The 16,472-nt window shown below is 33.7% G+C and overlaps 2 protein-coding genes across 3 annotated transcripts; both read right to left on the minus strand.

Annotated features, from left to right (window-relative positions):
- Positions 1 to 1,771: 1,771 nt before the first annotated feature.
- On the minus strand, positions 1,772 to 6,467 carry LOC110628331 (T-complex protein 1 subunit epsilon). The gene is made up of 9 exons (XM_021774949.2): positions 6,055 to 6,467; positions 5,222 to 5,540; positions 4,133 to 4,481; positions 3,830 to 3,962; positions 3,650 to 3,702; positions 3,223 to 3,325; positions 2,513 to 2,679; positions 2,292 to 2,405; positions 1,772 to 2,165 (listed from the first exon to the last, which is right to left on the minus strand). Exons 1-9 carry the CDS (start codon positions 6,251 to 6,253, stop codon positions 1,995 to 1,997), a joined length of 1,608 nt encoding a protein of 535 aa, XP_021630641.1. The 5' UTR covers positions 6,254 to 6,467; the 3' UTR covers positions 1,772 to 1,994.
- A 1,563-nt stretch (positions 6,468 to 8,030) lies between these two features.
- Positions 8,031 to 14,896, minus strand: LOC110628229 (actin-related protein 3). Of its 2 annotated transcripts, XM_021774787.2 has the most exons (9): positions 14,389 to 14,895; positions 13,801 to 14,257; positions 12,061 to 12,207; positions 11,127 to 11,219; positions 10,891 to 11,010; positions 10,071 to 10,181; positions 9,476 to 9,601; positions 9,287 to 9,385; positions 8,031 to 8,710 (listed from the first exon to the last, which is right to left on the minus strand). In XM_021774787.2, the coding sequence occupies exons 1-9, from the start codon at positions 14,433 to 14,435 to the stop codon at positions 8,630 to 8,632; spliced, it is 1,281 nt and encodes a 426-aa protein (XP_021630479.1). In that variant the 5' UTR covers positions 14,436 to 14,895; the 3' UTR covers positions 8,031 to 8,629. The 2 variants fall into 2 exon arrangements, with proteins under 2 accessions (XP_021630479.1, XP_043804852.1); XM_043948917.1 differs by lacking the exon at positions 10,891 to 11,010 and having other exon boundaries at positions 14,389 to 14,896.
- Positions 14,897 to 16,472: the final 1,576 nt, after the last annotated feature.

Here is a 16,472-nt window from a genome sequence, read left to right on the forward strand (position 1 = left end):
GTATGTTGAAAATGAATCACAAGAAATTAAAGTAACAACTGATTTTTTTGTAAAATTCACTAGTGAAATTATGTACTTAGGCAGAATTAATGTATATTCACAATTCACATGGGGCTCATATACCCATATGGGATGTAACCCATTCCCTGAGATCACATGGATTGAAAATGAGAAAGGTGGATATTAAATGGGACCATTTTCTTTAGTGGAAGTGCTTACAACTACGTTGTTAATGTATGTGTTGACAGAAGTTGCAATGGCATGTAATGCTTTGTGTCTTGTTTCAAAAGGAGGCCAATTTCACCCGACCATTTTCCCATCATATAACTACGAATTCCTCCATTATTAAAGCTCCTGTCTCCGACAATTCCTATTGCCATTAATGCCACTCTACTATTCCCATCTAGTCTACAAATTAAAAAAAGTCGGCAGAAATGGAAATCATATATACATATAATCATTCTTTCTCTCATTTGTTTAATTAATTTATGATCTTTTTTCACTCATTTATCATTGTTAAAATTAGTAACAAAATTCTAAATGAAGTGCAAACATATACTCCACCCTTATATTATGGAGCATGCTCAAATCCATGAAAAAATTTGAAGAAAGCACTACATTAAAACTAATGAAAAGCATATTAGTATTCTAACAAGATAGGGTTGTCTCTGTTATGTAACTCATCAACAAGTATATGAAATGAAAAGGACAGTGCATGAACTGGAAACACATACTCCACTCTTAAATTATAGAATACGCTCTAACCATATGAAAATTTTCTGAGCAATACATTGAATCTAATGAAAAGCATATTAGTACTCTAATATGCATTACTAAATTCAAAATGATTTAGTTGGGATATATGCTAAGTACAAATTTTTCTTTACTCTTTTCTTACTTGATAGTCTTAAATAGAAATGAGTATCAACAGATGCATTCGACTGTCTAGCTTGATTATGGATGATTAGTAACTAAAAAGGCATTGCACATTCCCAGTTAAACAAAAAGGGTGGACGACAACAACTCATATAAAGCTCAACTAATAATATCCACAATTAATGCTTGCATTATTGAATGATATGAACCACCCTGGGCTTCAATAATAGACCACCACCCTTCAGTGACAGGCACCGTCAACCAAACCAAAATTCATAATTACTAGCCTCCATTTGAATTTTCACCATCGTAGTAGGCATTGAATTAATGGTGGTTTCAGTCTGTTTGCACAAGGGATGAGCAGTATTTAATAAAACTAAAAAATTAACCTAACTGAATTAATTTAAAATTTTAATTTGATTTTTGAACTAAACTAGATTCAATTTGACTTGTTTTGATATAGTTTGATTTATTCAGTCCAGTTCAAAGGAGGAAGTTTTTGGTCTCGAGACCTAAGTCAAGCTCCACTTTTCACTTCATTTTTACTAAACCTTTAAATCAATCTTAACAATCCGCGTTGAAATAATCTCCGCCACACAATCCTCAAATATACACATTCTTTTCACAAACCTCACATGTTTCCTCTCATCTTAATATGATTGCCACCCACCTCTCTCGTCCTTTCTTTTGCTCCTTTGTTTCTTCTATTTTCTTCTCTGTACTCTCTTCTTTACTTCTTTCCCTCCTAGAGTTACGAATTTACTATCTGCCCACTTTTTTGTTCCTTTCCCAGCCCTTAATCTCCCTTTCCTCCTTTATTATTTGTTGCGCATCTGCAAGAGCCTTCATCCTCTTAACACCGAACCTATCAGGACTAAGCATGGAAAAAAAGAGGGGAAAAAGAAGGGTTGCATTCCACAAATGCGTGATAGTAAAGAAACAAATAGTTCAACTACACAAGAATTTTCGTACAACATACTCGATGAATGCCAATCCAAAATTTATAAGCTAAACAAGCTCTCATAAAATGAGCATCTCCACCATCATGCCAAATCAAAGCCAACAAAAGCATGAGTTTCAATGCTGGTTAAGCAGTGCAATAGAACAAATACCACACCTCAAAAATCAGAAGGTGAGATGACATCGTCAATTTTTAATATCATTTTGACAACTTGTGTTGCCAGCAAGATCTGCTGTTGCTTCCCTATCAGAGCCTCAAAGACATTTTGTTCACACATGTCATTTGTGCCAACATCATTGCAATCTATACCATAATGAGGATTGTTCTCCTGCATATTCATTTGTAAAATCAAAATTAACGTATGAAATGCTGGACAATTAGACTAAAAAAAGGGGGGGACAAGGACAGAGGTAACTATCCAGGCTACAAAATTGGTCATCACATTCCCATTTACCTTAATTTGTTGAGATTTCACAGCAGATAGTGTCTCAATGGGTTGAAGACCACTATTTTCTGCAAGTGCCATTGGGATGGAATCCAATGCATCAGCAAATGCCCTGATGGCATACTGCAGATTAAGTAAAGGAAAAAGTAATATTGTTAGTGTTCGAGCAAAGCAGAAGCCATGATAACGATAGGAATCAAACAAGTTAAATAAATTATATATATATATACCTGTTCAACTCCAGGATATCTATCAGCAGCTGCCTCTACTGCAACTGAGCAAGAAATCTCAGCTGAGCCACCACCATATACAATAGAATTGTTGCGAATGAGATTCCTGGCCACACACAGAGCATCATGGAGACTACGCTTTGTCTCTTCTATCATCATTTTGTTACCTATTATCACCAAACACAAGTACCTTGCATGAGATCAAACAAATAAGTCTTAACATCTCTGACATCTCCCACACAAGATTATTCAACGCTCCCCTATTGTTCTTTAATGAAAATATAAGGTAATTTCCTTTTCTCCACTTGGATACTGTAATGCCTCGACATTCTTAAGCATGTAAGGTAATTTCAAATGCAGGATTCCAGCATTGCACTAAAAGAAACAATTATACTTTTGGAGATCATCTTGGTGCTATAATAACATATACAACAATGCATATTCTCATACATAGTTCATCCCAAATGATCAATAGGTTCACACTGATATTTTTCATGCATCAGGAAGAAATTGATATGAAATTGAAATATCTATAATTAACTTGCATTATAAACTACAAACACAAGTGAAAAGGGCCCCAAAAGGCCTTATGAAATCGCTACCACAATTTGGAAAGGTAACTAAAAGCATCTGAAAATCACTATTACAGTGCAAGGTAAAGATAAAACAAGTCAATAGCAATACAAAACAAGCAATGACTATAAATCTACCTCCACGAATAAATATGGTAACAGCCCTTGAATTTGCACAGTGTTCAATGTAAAGCATTCGATCTTTCGTTGTGCCAAAAGATTTTTCTCGAACCAAACCAGCCTTCCACAAATAAAATGAAGGGTTAAAAATAAGAGGTCAGAATTACAATCTGAATTCTGAAGTGATCAAGTGCACATGAATCAAGCATATACATGGAAAAAATGAAGAGAAAAAAATAAATTAAAAGTTTCAAGTTCCTTGATGACATTTCTAAACCACTTGAATAAATACATAAATACAACTATTTTGAAAACCTAATCTTAAAAAAAAAAAACTCATGGTATCCCTCTAACGGCTATAACTTAGGAAATACATAAATTATCACCGTGTCTATTCAGACAAAATTTTAAAAATAAAAAGGAATAAGGCCATAAGAAAAATTACCTTGCCCAGCTTTTCAGTTGTTAACTCCTGGAATCGTGGCACTATTCTTCCACCTACGATACCAATATACCATCAAGTTGCTGATAATCAATTAAATCCCAGTAGCAGCTACATTATGCTTACGCACTTTACCTACAAACAAACAACACAAGATTGCTAAGAAGCTGAAATGAAACAAACCTGTGGCTATTGCTATCAGCTCTAACTCCACACCACCAACCCATCTAACAGCAGGCAAGTTCCGGTGCATTAATAAATGGTTTGCCTCATCATCAAACCCCCATTGACAGATAACCAGGGTAGCACCAACATCCTGTACTCAAATTTTTAGAAAGAAAAAGGTGTAAGCAAAATGAACAGGTGTAAGCAAAATGAACAGGTTGCAAGCCTCTGTCCAGTTATTCCAAAAAAAAATAATGAATGAGTACCCATCACTATTAAAGTTTAACAAGTTTTATGGGTAATAGATAGTGGACAAACAACCTTGCACTTCTGAACCATGTCATCAAAATACTGCTGTTCTTGCTTACGTAGAGTCTGAAACTTTTCCACCGTATCAATATCCACCTTATGTTTAGTCTTTGGCTTCGGGGGTTCAAAGGGGCAAGTCAAGATAGCAATTTTGGCATCTTCAATTTGTTTTGGCATCTGTGGATGACTCATATCCTTGTCAACTACTATTCCATATATTAGTTCAGTGTCTTCCAATTTGCCTCCTACTTTGCCTTCAACTTTTATCAAATCCAAATTAACATCCTTCCTCTCTAAATCTGCAACAGCAAGAACTGCTTTAACAGCAATCTCAGCCAAACTGTGCTTGCAACGATTCACACTGCAAAATAAAGAAGCAAAGCTTTACATTCACAACAGATAACATGAAAGACAGCCATGCTTTGAGAAGGAAAAAAATTATCTTCACTGAAGTTTTAAGAAGGCACTATGTTTTGAACGCTCCAAAGTTCAGTTATCCTTAATTCATCATGCTATACACCAGTAACATCCCTTCCACATATGTAAAGAACAGCAATAAGAAACACTAAAGGCAGGGATGCTTCTTACTGAAAATAGGCTAAACTTGAAGTTCCCAAGCAAGTACCAAAAGCAAATTTCTGTAGTAACTACCAACTACTATAATCTGAATGATTAATCTCATGAGGTTTGCATCTATCAGGAATCACCACTTCTATATGTAATTGTGGTATAAATTTGGCAGTGACATAGCAGGCAACAAACAAACTTTGCAGAAACAATTTAAGATCATGCCATCAGCACTACCATTAAATTATAAGACAGTATAAATGAAGCACATAAAAAAAACAATATGTTTATGTGCAAGAACTGATATGAGAGACTTATCTATCACATGTAACAAACTCATGTACATTCAACACGCAGAAAATAACTCTGTACCAAATGCAAAATGGAACTTCAGAAAACAGCAGAGTATTGGAAACGGAAAACATCCAATAGGACAAGCTACTGTTCTGCTAAGACTCGATCAATTACATTGACAAATCCTATTAAGCATTCTTCCATTCAGTGCAGGAAAGAAGTGAGTAGAAGTAAAGTTACATCTTTGAGGACAGAGTAGTCATGCAAGTTTGAATTAAGGGCTCTAGATTTGTCACTCCAAAATCAAACTTGTTAGCTATGCGCTCCAAATTTTCAACAGCTATTCTAGAAGCCATCTCATAACCCTCTGCTACACGAATGGGATGAATTCCACGCTCTAAGAGCTTCTCAGCCTGCTCCAAAAGTGCTCCAGCCATAACAACAACACCAGTTGTTCCATCACCAATTTCATAATCCTGACTTCGCGAAAGCTCAACCATCAGTTTGGCAATCTGATTGTCCACATCCATCTGCTCCAAGATCGTAGCACCATCATTTGCTGACAAAACAAATAAATAACACATCAAGGCAACTTCTAACAGGCAATTAATATCAACCACTCAAAATTTACTCATTACACAAAATGCAATAAATGGAAACATGTAACAGTAGAAGCACGCATATAAGATGTCCCTTCCCATATAAAACAAGAACTTGCGTTCACAAGAAATGCAAATCTCATCTGCTCAAGCCAATTTCTAGCTTCCAGGTCAGAGATCACAGTTAAATCCTAGTCTAGCAGCCACCAAGCTCATAAGTAGGCTAATCACAGGCATAACAATCATCAATAACACAAGCTTACTGATCTCTACCACTACTTTTATAACCTTGTCTTCCTAGATGGTGATTCCTCTCTTTATGAACTTCAAGTTAATCAAAATTACGGTTAATATCTAACTACCACCAGGTGAAAACGAAACCAAACCAACAAAACTGCCTACAATGAACTTCACAGTACCCAAAAAGAGATAATTGCGAGTAAACATAAAAGATGCAGATAGAAGGGAACAAACTGATAGTGACATCGCCGTCGGGACTCTGAAGCATCTTGTCCATGCCCTTGGGGCCGAGAGAGGTTCGAAGGATGCGAGCTACGGCTCTTCCGGCAGAAATGTTAGCTTTCTGAGCATCTAAACCCCGTAATCGAGTCTTCTGCTCCTGCTCTTTTAAGATAATGAAAGGCCTTCCAAACTCGTCGAAGGCTAACGCCATTTCTCCTCGATTTTGCTCTACAGTTCACTTATTATCTCTACTCGGCTCTCAGACTCTGCAACTAAGAAACCAGAGAAATCTAAATGGAGAAATGGAGGAAGAATTTGGAAACTCTTCAGTTCAGAGGTAGTAGAGCTAGATCACTCGCCGGCTGTGGGTTTTCAAAACCCTAACTCCTCGATGGGTCTTTTTCACTGGATTGGGCTACGTTTCTTTGGTTACGTCGCCTGATGAAAGGGCCTATTAGGACCCAAAGTGTTGCCAAAATATCCATTTGAATCCTTCCATTTATTCATATTTACCCGTTTGGAATTATTTTTATATTAAAATTCTATTAAAAAATTTCAATTAGCAAGATTTACAGTGCAATTCATCGATGAGTGATAAATTTTTATTTTTCTCAGAAAAATTATCAATAATATAACTTCGTTTACTTTATTTTTCATATATATAAAAAGATAATTTTTTTTTACTAATTTTTTAATTATATTCATTTTAAATATATTAAATTTTATTAAATATTAAAAAATATTTTAAATATTCACAAGAGATTTTAAAAATAGAATAAAAATAAATAATATTATAATAATCAATTATATGTTTAGCCGACTACGATGAAATGTAATATAAATTATTTTTGGCTAAAATATTATTTTCGGATATTATAGATGAAAAATAAGTTCATTATTTTATTTATATTTTTTTGCTATGTTGATAAGTTCAAAATCTAATGCTAAAAGTTAATTTCTAAGTAAAAATCAATTTTATGAATTATATTAATTTAAATGTTTTTAATGAATCGACAATTCTAATAGGTTCATTAAAAATTAAGTCATTTTTATCTACTCACATCCTTTTTATTAAAGATTGAAACTGCTTTTTTTAAAAACATATTATTTTATATTCTATTAATTTTTAAAAAATCTATACTTTAATATCTTGAAATTATTGTGCTTATATGTTCAAAATAATATTTTTTAAATAAAATTTTTTATAATTTTTATAGTATAAAAAAACTCATTACTAATTAGTTAGTTGGTTAATTTTAACTATGAAGATTAGATAAAGTCTAAAACATCATCAATTGTTTTGATTATTCAGGTAATAAAAAATGATAATTTTGAAAAGAACCTCCAAAGACAGCTAATTTGCATTTATTGTCTTTTTTAAATAAAGGATGCATCAACTGAGAGCAATGTATTAATTAGGGTCCCAATATACAACGGCCATCATGATGCCATTCTTCCAAAAAATACAATGAACAGTTATACTACATGAAGCCAGTTGTTGAGGAGGTATCCTTTTCATACTGCATTTAGTCTTTATTTGAAGTTGACAGAAGAACCACTGGTAGTAGCTAGTAGGAACAAACATGGCTAAGCCTGAAGCCAGAGATAAATTGTACACTATTATCATCCATCAACTTTACCGCATCACAATTCCATTCCTTGATTACCATACATACAGAAGATAGTTTGAACCTTAACATAAATTTCACCGCTACATAAAAGTAGCCAAATTTGCAATATCTACGATGATCATCACTGCATGTATCATTCGAAATTAGATTAAAAATATTACTATTTAATTCATATAATATAATAAAATTAACAAGTTAATCTATATATTAAGAACCTTTTCATTAAATTTTAGCACAGAGAGAGATGCTAACGATATTCGTGCAAAACTAAAAACAATAATGTTATAACTTAAAGACCTTTAATATATTTTTTAAAATATAAAGACTAGCTGGTTAATTTGACTATAACACAAGGACTAAATAATAATGTTTTATCAGATTAATAAGGCACCGTTAAATACAAATCCATTCACCCGGCCAAAGACTGTCCCTGCGATAATGATCGTTCTTGCAGAAAATATTTAATAGATATACAATCCTTCGCCATATAAAGAAAAAGGATTAGAACAAATTTCTATTTCCAACCAGTTGCTCCACTTATCCAACTCATGCAAACGAATGAATATATATGGGGTCATAACCATTCACAAAACAAATGGAAGACAGAAAAAAGTATATGGTTATCATAATCTAACTAAGCTTAAGACTAAAATTTCAGCTCGACTATGCTTACCTAAGAGTTTCCTAAGCAGGGCCTATCTAGCAACATAAATAACTGACATCCTAAAGAGGTAACCAATGAAAGAATCAATACAAGAAACCCATCTTCTCTGTTGCAATTTTGATCAACCATCCATACTTTACACCACCTCTCACCTCCCATTAATAGGATGAACAACACCATACAGAGATATAACAAGGGAAGTGAATCGAGCCATCTGATGGAAATAAAAAATGGTGCCATTCCGAGAAGCATTGGCAGTGGCATCTGAAAATTTACTGCTGAACCATCTGCATTAATACATTCCCTTGAAAACAGGATTTGTGCGGCATATGCTTGCTCCATATTCCTCGTATTCTGCCTTTGTGTGGCAAGCCTGCACAGGATCAGGAATAAATAATAAAACATGGTGTGAGTAACAATCAGCACGAGAGAGGGAGAAATAAACCCAAAAATTATAATCACCACATGATTCAGAGAAGAAACTTAAAATTGAGCTACAGAATAACCATTCCCATCTGTTATCAGAAATGATACTATCTGAAGTAACAACCAGAACAATTACAGCAATTGCAACAATAAATTGACCTACTAGGCCCAACCAAAGCAGCACATAACTGATGATATTTCATCTAAAATGACACAACTTTAAGCACGTATAGACAAACCTGCTTTCACTCATCTGGATCTCAATTTTGACCAACGTCCTCAAGGATTACTAAACACAAAATAGGCACAACAGGCCAACTTACTTTTAACTTGCAAGATTTTCATCTCAGGTTTCAAATGGAAAAGTCATATTACAAAAGTTTCTCCAATTCTAGCCCTACATCAAGGATCCCATTTGAACAAGAGATGACAATCAAGACACTTGGCAGATCAAGAGTTGCCCCTTCCAATTCCTGTGAAATTTATGTTGCCTTATAGTTTCCAATAGAGGGAGAAATCATACCGCAAAAAATTCAGGTGTCGATGCAAGAACTGAACCTCCAAACCATACAGCAAATCTCTGGATGGGATGACTAACAACATTAACTTCCACCGGTTGTGTCTGGAAACCCAGAAAAATACAGTCAGACTTCTTGTGTTACTAACAGCCCACTGAAAAATAGAAGAATCACTATAAGGTTCAGAAGCTTACCTTTACTTCATCCTTCAATCTAGCTTCAGATGCAAGAACCCGTGCATCTACAATCTTCTTCAGATCCCGTTGCAACCTTCTACCAAAGTCCTTGAACATGGTCGATCCCCCAGACAACACTATATTCTGAGATGAGAATCAGAAGCAATATGTAACAGTAAGTCAAAGAAAAATCACAATAATGAACTAAGAAGATAAGGTGCAAATATAAATATTTGCAAGTGTCATGTCAGCCTGTGGACACAACCAATCAAGTTACCAATTGACAAATATGTTAGAAGGAATTAACTCAGGCCAAATTTTTTTCTAATAGATAAATAAAGGAAGATAAAGACTATATGGTCCAAAGTATAAAGTGTTAAAACCCTCGGATCGTCAGTGAAGAAATGCAAGACAACAGAACAGATCCATTAAGCATTCAGAAAAGGAGTCAGATTCATAACGTCCAAGATCCAAAAATACAAAAAGTTCCTCGCTTCAAAACTCCCACATTTTTTCAAACATCGGGGCTAGAATCCTTACAACAAATTGGAATATATTTCATCTACAGGCCAAAGTTAGCATTATTTGTTCTCTTATTGTAGGTAGACTTCACCTTATACAAAGCCCTCCTTGTGTCGATGGGTGCAGACTGAATACACTTGTCTATTACAACTGGTAGAGGAGTGGTGAAGTCACTACTGTAAATCTCTGGATTAAAGAAAACCTGAAGAGCAATTTAACAAACCATCAGAATAAAATAGTGCAGCATGTTCATGTGAGAAAGAATGCCCAAGCAGCAAAGTTTACTCGTGTTTACTCAATGTTCAAGATATACCAAAGTATGCAAAGTCTACTGGCGTTTACTCAATTTTCAACATATACTAAAGTAATATCCTCACATTCTAAACAATTGACAATATCACATAGCTAAAGTTTTTTTTTGTCCTAAAGAATAAGGAATTAAATCTAGTAACCTAAGAATATCACACAACTAAAGTTTTTTTCTGTCCCACAGTAAGTACCGTGTTATTTTCATAGAGCCATCATGTTATTCCACAAGGCCATGGCTAAAGCAATTTTCAGTCCTGAACACAAAGAACAGAGCCAGTTGGCAGAATAGTGATTAAAAGGAAAACAACTGATCTAGGCACCGGAAGAATGAATAGCACATCTCACTAATTTCTTAAATGGGATAAAGACAGAACAGAACTGCTTCCGGCTGAGGTGCATGTAATAAACAGATGCTGATGCATATTAATTCATTAGTTCCTACAGTCATAAAGGCTTAACAAGCAACCCAACTAATATTGCTGAAAGAACATGATACTTGCTTCAGTCATCTTAAGATAATCATGACAGTATTTGATTAAGAAAACTCCAGATAGTAATTCTTGGTCAATCAAATATGTAGGACTAGAAAACATGAAACAAACCTCAGGGCCAAGAAATCGTTCATAGCCAATATCACAGGAGTATGGTGCCCCTGTTTTGGGTTTAATACCCCTCCAATGCTTAATATACTTGGCTGGTTCTTTATCATGCTTGTTATATTCCTGGAATGTAATTATGGAAATGGAATTTTGTCATGCTTATTATGCAAATAGGAAGGAAATTACATCCATAATTTTTCAAAATCGATTCAACTCAAAATTTAAGGGAGAAAATTTACCTTAACAATATCAGAACTTGTATAACAATACATTTCCTTAACTTTTCGAGCTACATCAAATGAATCTTCTGGTGGCACATTCTCTCCTCTTTCCTGTAACAACCAATTTTAACAAGCAGGAAACCATGAATGCAAAATTATTACTGTCCATTCCATAAATCCAAAATACTTTATACAATTCAAAAACATTTAAAATTATCACTTCTGGAGCCATTTAATGACTTCCGTGAGTGTTTAAGCATTGGAAAGCCAAAAAACAAGCCAATCTAGTCCACTCACCTATCATTCCAACCCGTGTAGAACTCTTGACTTGATTTTTTTTCTTTTTTAATTTTAGTATAAAGACAACAAGCTCACAGGAACATGGTTATATTAAAACGACACAACCAAAGCAACAATACTTCTTACCTTTCAAAATTATTATTACATATCTTTTTATGAGTTTGTGCATTTTCTTTTACTGGCTTTGTCAAATCAACTTAATCAATCAAACTAGCAAATCAACCAGTTAACCAGCTCAATTTTAGAAATACTAAATTATTCATACATTAACATTTTAGAAACAGTGGTTTAATTTATTGAAACAAATATCAAAACTTGATTGTTTAAAAGAAAAAAGTATCAGGGGTTAATTAAATATGGAATAAAGTATTAGGACTTGTAATGCAGAAAAAAAAATTAAGATAAGCACATCATTTTGGCACATGATGTAGCTCTCCATGAGATTTCTATAAATTTCTCTGAATTTCCTTTTCACTTTAACAAGGAAATGCTAAATGAAAAATCATGCATCTTTCCTCCCTCCCTCTCATTTACTTGTCCCCTTTTCAAACTAGAAATTAAACCAAATATAGTCTAAAAGATGATATGAAGGAAATGATCTACAAACTGCTAGCTACCACAGAGGCCCTACCATTAAAGATCAAAGACATACCCGCATGAGCTGCTGGATAAAGAGAGTCACATCTTTTCCAGCAATAGGAACTGACCTAATGCTGCTCCCAATAACATAACCATCAGCAACAGGAACAATATGAGTAGCCCCATCTCCAACATCCACCACGACCCCTGTCATCTCACACTGAAAAATACAGTAGTCAAGCTCAAAGGAAAAATAACATCATGTTGGACATTAAAAATAATATAAAACTGAGATCCAAGTTACTATTCTTGAATCTGATATCTATTCATAAGCATTTTGCATAAACAGTAATTGGCCAATAATTAATGTTCAGTGGAGCAATGCAAATAACACCAAATTCAAATAAGGCCAAAGATCATCAAATTCAAATTGGGCAAATTTAAGGCTGAGATCCAAGTTCTTGGTGTGTGAACATGCTATGAATAGTTCTAGCCTCATAGTCAAGTCCAGAACTCTATAGACATATCACTACCTTCTGCATTTTGGTCAAAACTAATACAATCATTCAAAAAGTGTCTAAATGTTGGTAAAGTAGAAGGGCACCTGAAACTCAATTTTTTTTTTTTGGCTTTTTCCGTTTGAACCATAGGTGTCAAATAAAAAATCAATACAAATCAAAATCAAATCAGAAGATTCAATAAAAATTCTCAAAATCATTAAAATATATCTATGTTCTAAAATAAGTTTGAAAAAAATCAAAATGACATTCTTATGTTATATAGTTCTATGTCAAAAATAACTCCTAAATTGTAAACAATGATTATCAGTTTGCATGTGTTGAGACACTCATTCAAATTTAATCAAATAAATAAATATTTAAAAAATAGAAGGTTAAATTAAAAATTCAAAATATAACAATATACAATGTCATAACATGACATCTATAATTAGTGAAATAAGTTAACAAAAAAAAAAAAAAAAAAGAAATACAGAACAGGGAAGGGGAAAAGAATGGCTGGTGAATTAAAAAATAGCTAAGAGAATGTTTTATGTGCACTTTCATTGTAAAACAGCTAAAAGAATGTTTTGTGTGCACTTTTCATTACAAAATTAAGTGACATATCTTTAGAATCTTGTAGAAAACGAAATGACTGAATATGTCGATTTGCATAGATTCACCTAATTCACAATCAGTTTTTCTGATTCAATAATGATTCAAGTCTATTTGAGATTCACCATATAGATTTGAACCGTTGAGATGGGGAATTAAATTGAATTGTATATACATTAAAAAAAAAAGGCATCATCTCAAAATGTTTTACTGGAGAATTTTTAATTTTAATTTAACATGTTTGAGCCATGAGAACTTCAAAATAACAAAACAACTTGTTCAAACCACTTTTTTCAACCAAATCTAAAATGCTATTTCCAATATATATATATAGTTTCAAAACAATTCCAAAAAGGCTTTAAATGGGACCTTTCCTTGCGGTTAACTATTTCACATTCAATTCTTTAATATTCTACTTCAGAATCAACTTCAGCAAATGTCATTCTCATGCAATTAGCTTGCAGATAAGTTATAAAATATCTCCATGTAACTGTCATTTCCATCCCCAATTTAAAGACCCAAAATCAATTGCATAGCTGTCACTTTGACAAGCAGCATAATTCTCAAAATAAAAAATATCAGGCATTGATATAAAATAGCACATAACTAAACATTTCAATGCTATGTATGTTGAATTCAAAGTCCATCGAATATACATAACTGAAATGAAATAACCAGCAGAATCCTCAAACCCAACGAACCTTGGATGTTGTGTACCCAGCTGCTAGAGCAAGCACCGAATTGACCGCAATATAAAGACCAGGAACATTAAACGTCTCAAACATAATCTCACCGGTACATTCGCGATTCTCCGGTGCAGTAAGCGGGCTCTCGGTCAAAAGAAAGTAATGATCCTCTGGATCACATCGCAAATAATTGAATACACACTGCTGCCAGTACCTTTCCATGGCATCCCAATTGTCAACCTGACCATGTTTGATTGGATAGCTAAGACTATAGGTACTACTCGATCTCGATTTAGCAAAGGCCTCTTCTCCAATAAAGAAGTCTAGATCGGCCATAACCCCTGCGCTATGCTGCGCAAGCCAATTAGCTTTTGAAGTTCTAGATGGATTGAGAAAAGAATCGTTTACAGCTACTACAGTTGGTAAAATAAAACACGGCTCTACATTTCCCGCAAAACCCATTTTAGTATACCTGCAAAATAACCATAAAAGCAAACAAAAAATTCACAGTTCGGCAAATACCCAATTGGGAAATTTTATCAAACACCCTCCGCGCTCCTCTAAAATAAAAAATCAAAGAGAATAGAAAGAAAAGGAGAATACCCGGTGCCATTGTCGATGACGACAGAAGGTCGAGAGGTGGGGTCCATGGGAATTGAAGAAGAAAATGAAGATAAAACTGTGGTGGGGGAATTGACGAAGGATCTGCGAAGGAGATCCAATAGAGGGTTTAAGGGCGAGGCTCATGGTCGGGAGGGGCGCTTAGAGAAGCGCAAAAGGGAAGGTGAATTGGTGATGGTGATGAGAGTAGAGTTGGATCCCGAGTGAAACCAGAAACTCAATGGTAATGGAAACTTACAGCTGGTGAATAATAATAACAATAATAAAAATCTACCCATCTCAACAAGAGCACAAAAAATTTGTTCTCTTCATCAGCTTGAGCATCATCATTACCACTCTCTTCTTATCTAATCTGTATATGAATCTATTTTGAGTGCGTGTTGTGTTTCCGATTTGGATTCTTTTCTTCCTTGTCGGAGCTTAACACAAAGCACCAACCCAACAAGGAAACGATGACTCCCTCTCGTCTTCGTAGGATTCTAATTTTTATTTTTATTTCAGTGAGGAATTGAGGAGAGTCAAAGTTCGTACGATTTTCGACCGTCAGATTCTTAAACTTTATGTGGGACCGACGAGCGTTGGAATCAGAGTGGCGGTAGCTTGGTGTGACGTTCACGGTGGTTAAGGCCCATGTTTCACTTCAAAAATTTAACGTAATTATATTAAACTGGCCACCGGGCCTGTCCTGTCCGATAGTCAAACGGCTCATTTTCATATTTCAATTGCAGGGTTCAGGATCCAACTGTAGGGTCCTTTTATTTTAATTTTCAAACTTATTTCATTTTTTAAAATTTTTGATATATTTAATAAAAATTTTATGAATTAATTAAATTCCAATTCAATTAAAAAAAGGTATTGATTTAATTTAAATTTATTAACTTTTGAATAAATATTAATCTAATTCAAATAAAAAAACAACTTATATACAATTTTTCACAATAAATAATTATAATAATAAAAAATTTAACGGTAAAGTATTTTTAACTGAGTCTTCGAATTTATTAAAGCTAATTAATATATTTTTAAAATATTAAAATTATTAGTTAATTTACTATATGGTTATTTATAATTTTTTAAAATAAATAAAGGTAGTCGAAAAATAGGATAGGCACTAACCTATTTGCACGTGTTGTCACGTTAAATCCATTGAGACAGCTCATTGGGTCGGTGCCTCCATGGTTGTTTATTGGATATTAAGTACAAATTCTCTCCATTTGAAACATGGAAATTATTGGGTGTATCAAAAAATTACATTTTTTATTTTTTAAATTCATATAAATATAGATTATTTTTTAAAAAAATTATAAAAATCATCACATATTTATGCAAATAAAAAAATCACACATTTTAAATATATTATATAATTTACTTTATTTTGCTTGAAAAGCTATTGAACATTTTTTTTTATTTGAATCCCAATATATTAAACTAAAATTAAATTATAAAATCAAAAGCTTCCTCATGTAAAGAGAATTATAAATAAAGTCCAAATAAGCATACCAAATTTCAAGATGAGCATAAACTGGTAGCACAGAAACTCAAATTTCCCAGTTTGGTTAGCCATCCTCAATGGCTGATATGGAATTTGGAGGACATCTTCAAAAAGAGGCAGAGATTAATATATGAATGTAAAGAAGAAGGACAGCCGACAGTGGGGATGTAATGTCCAAATGATAGCCTTTAAAAGACGTAGTAGGAGACAAAGCTGAATGCGAAGAAGAAGGATAATAGAATATGCCTCTAAAGACGCATTCAGTGAGAAAGAGAGAGGATCCGATGTTTGATTGCAAGATGGAAAATCAAAATGGACCGTCTTTGAGATTTCATTTCATGAAAAGTCATGATCGCAGAATGTCTGCGAGATGGAGAGACTAGCTTTCTCTGGACCGTGAATCGTAAATCAAACTGTGATATTCAATTAATTTAAATTATTTCAACCGTTGTATTTTTTTTTATGAAAAGAAATTTATTAATTTAATAGGAGCTTTCTTAGACTACGCGGTCATAATTGAACCTTCAATTTTTATTTTTTATTAATTATGGAATAACTAATGTTCAATTTTTAT

This window comes from Manihot esculenta, chromosome 12, assembly GCF_001659605.2.
Source record: "Manihot esculenta cultivar AM560-2 chromosome 12, M.esculenta_v8, whole genome shotgun sequence".
NCBI lineage: Eukaryota > Viridiplantae > Streptophyta > Magnoliopsida > Malpighiales > Euphorbiaceae > Manihot > Manihot esculenta.

Excerpts from the sequence above, each read along its gene's own strand:
- LOC110628331 (XM_021774949.2), bottom strand. The coding sequence starts at position 6,253 with ATGGCGTTAGCCTTCGACGAGTTTGGAAGGCCTTTCATTATCTTAAAA. Across the intron at positions 3,703-3,829 it reads GCTGATAGCAATAGCCACAG|GTGGAAGAATAGTGCCACGA; the intron begins GTTTGTTTCATT and ends TTGGTATCGTAG. Across the intron at positions 2,166-2,291 it reads TGAAATCTCAACAAATTAAG|GAGAACAATCCTCATTATGG; the intron begins GTAAATGGGAAT and ends ATGAATATGCAG.
- LOC110628229 (XM_021774787.2), bottom strand. The coding sequence starts at position 14,435 with ATGGACCCCACCTCTCGACCTTCTGTCGTCATCGACAATGGCACCGG. Across the intron at positions 12,208-13,800 it reads CTGGGTACACAACATCCAAG|TGTGAGATGACAGGGGTCGT; the intron begins GTTCGTTGGGTT and ends TGTATTTTTCAG. Across the intron at positions 9,602-10,070 it reads CAAGGAGGGCTTTGTATAAG|AATATAGTGTTGTCTGGGGG; the intron begins GTGAAGTCTACC and ends TTCTCATCTCAG.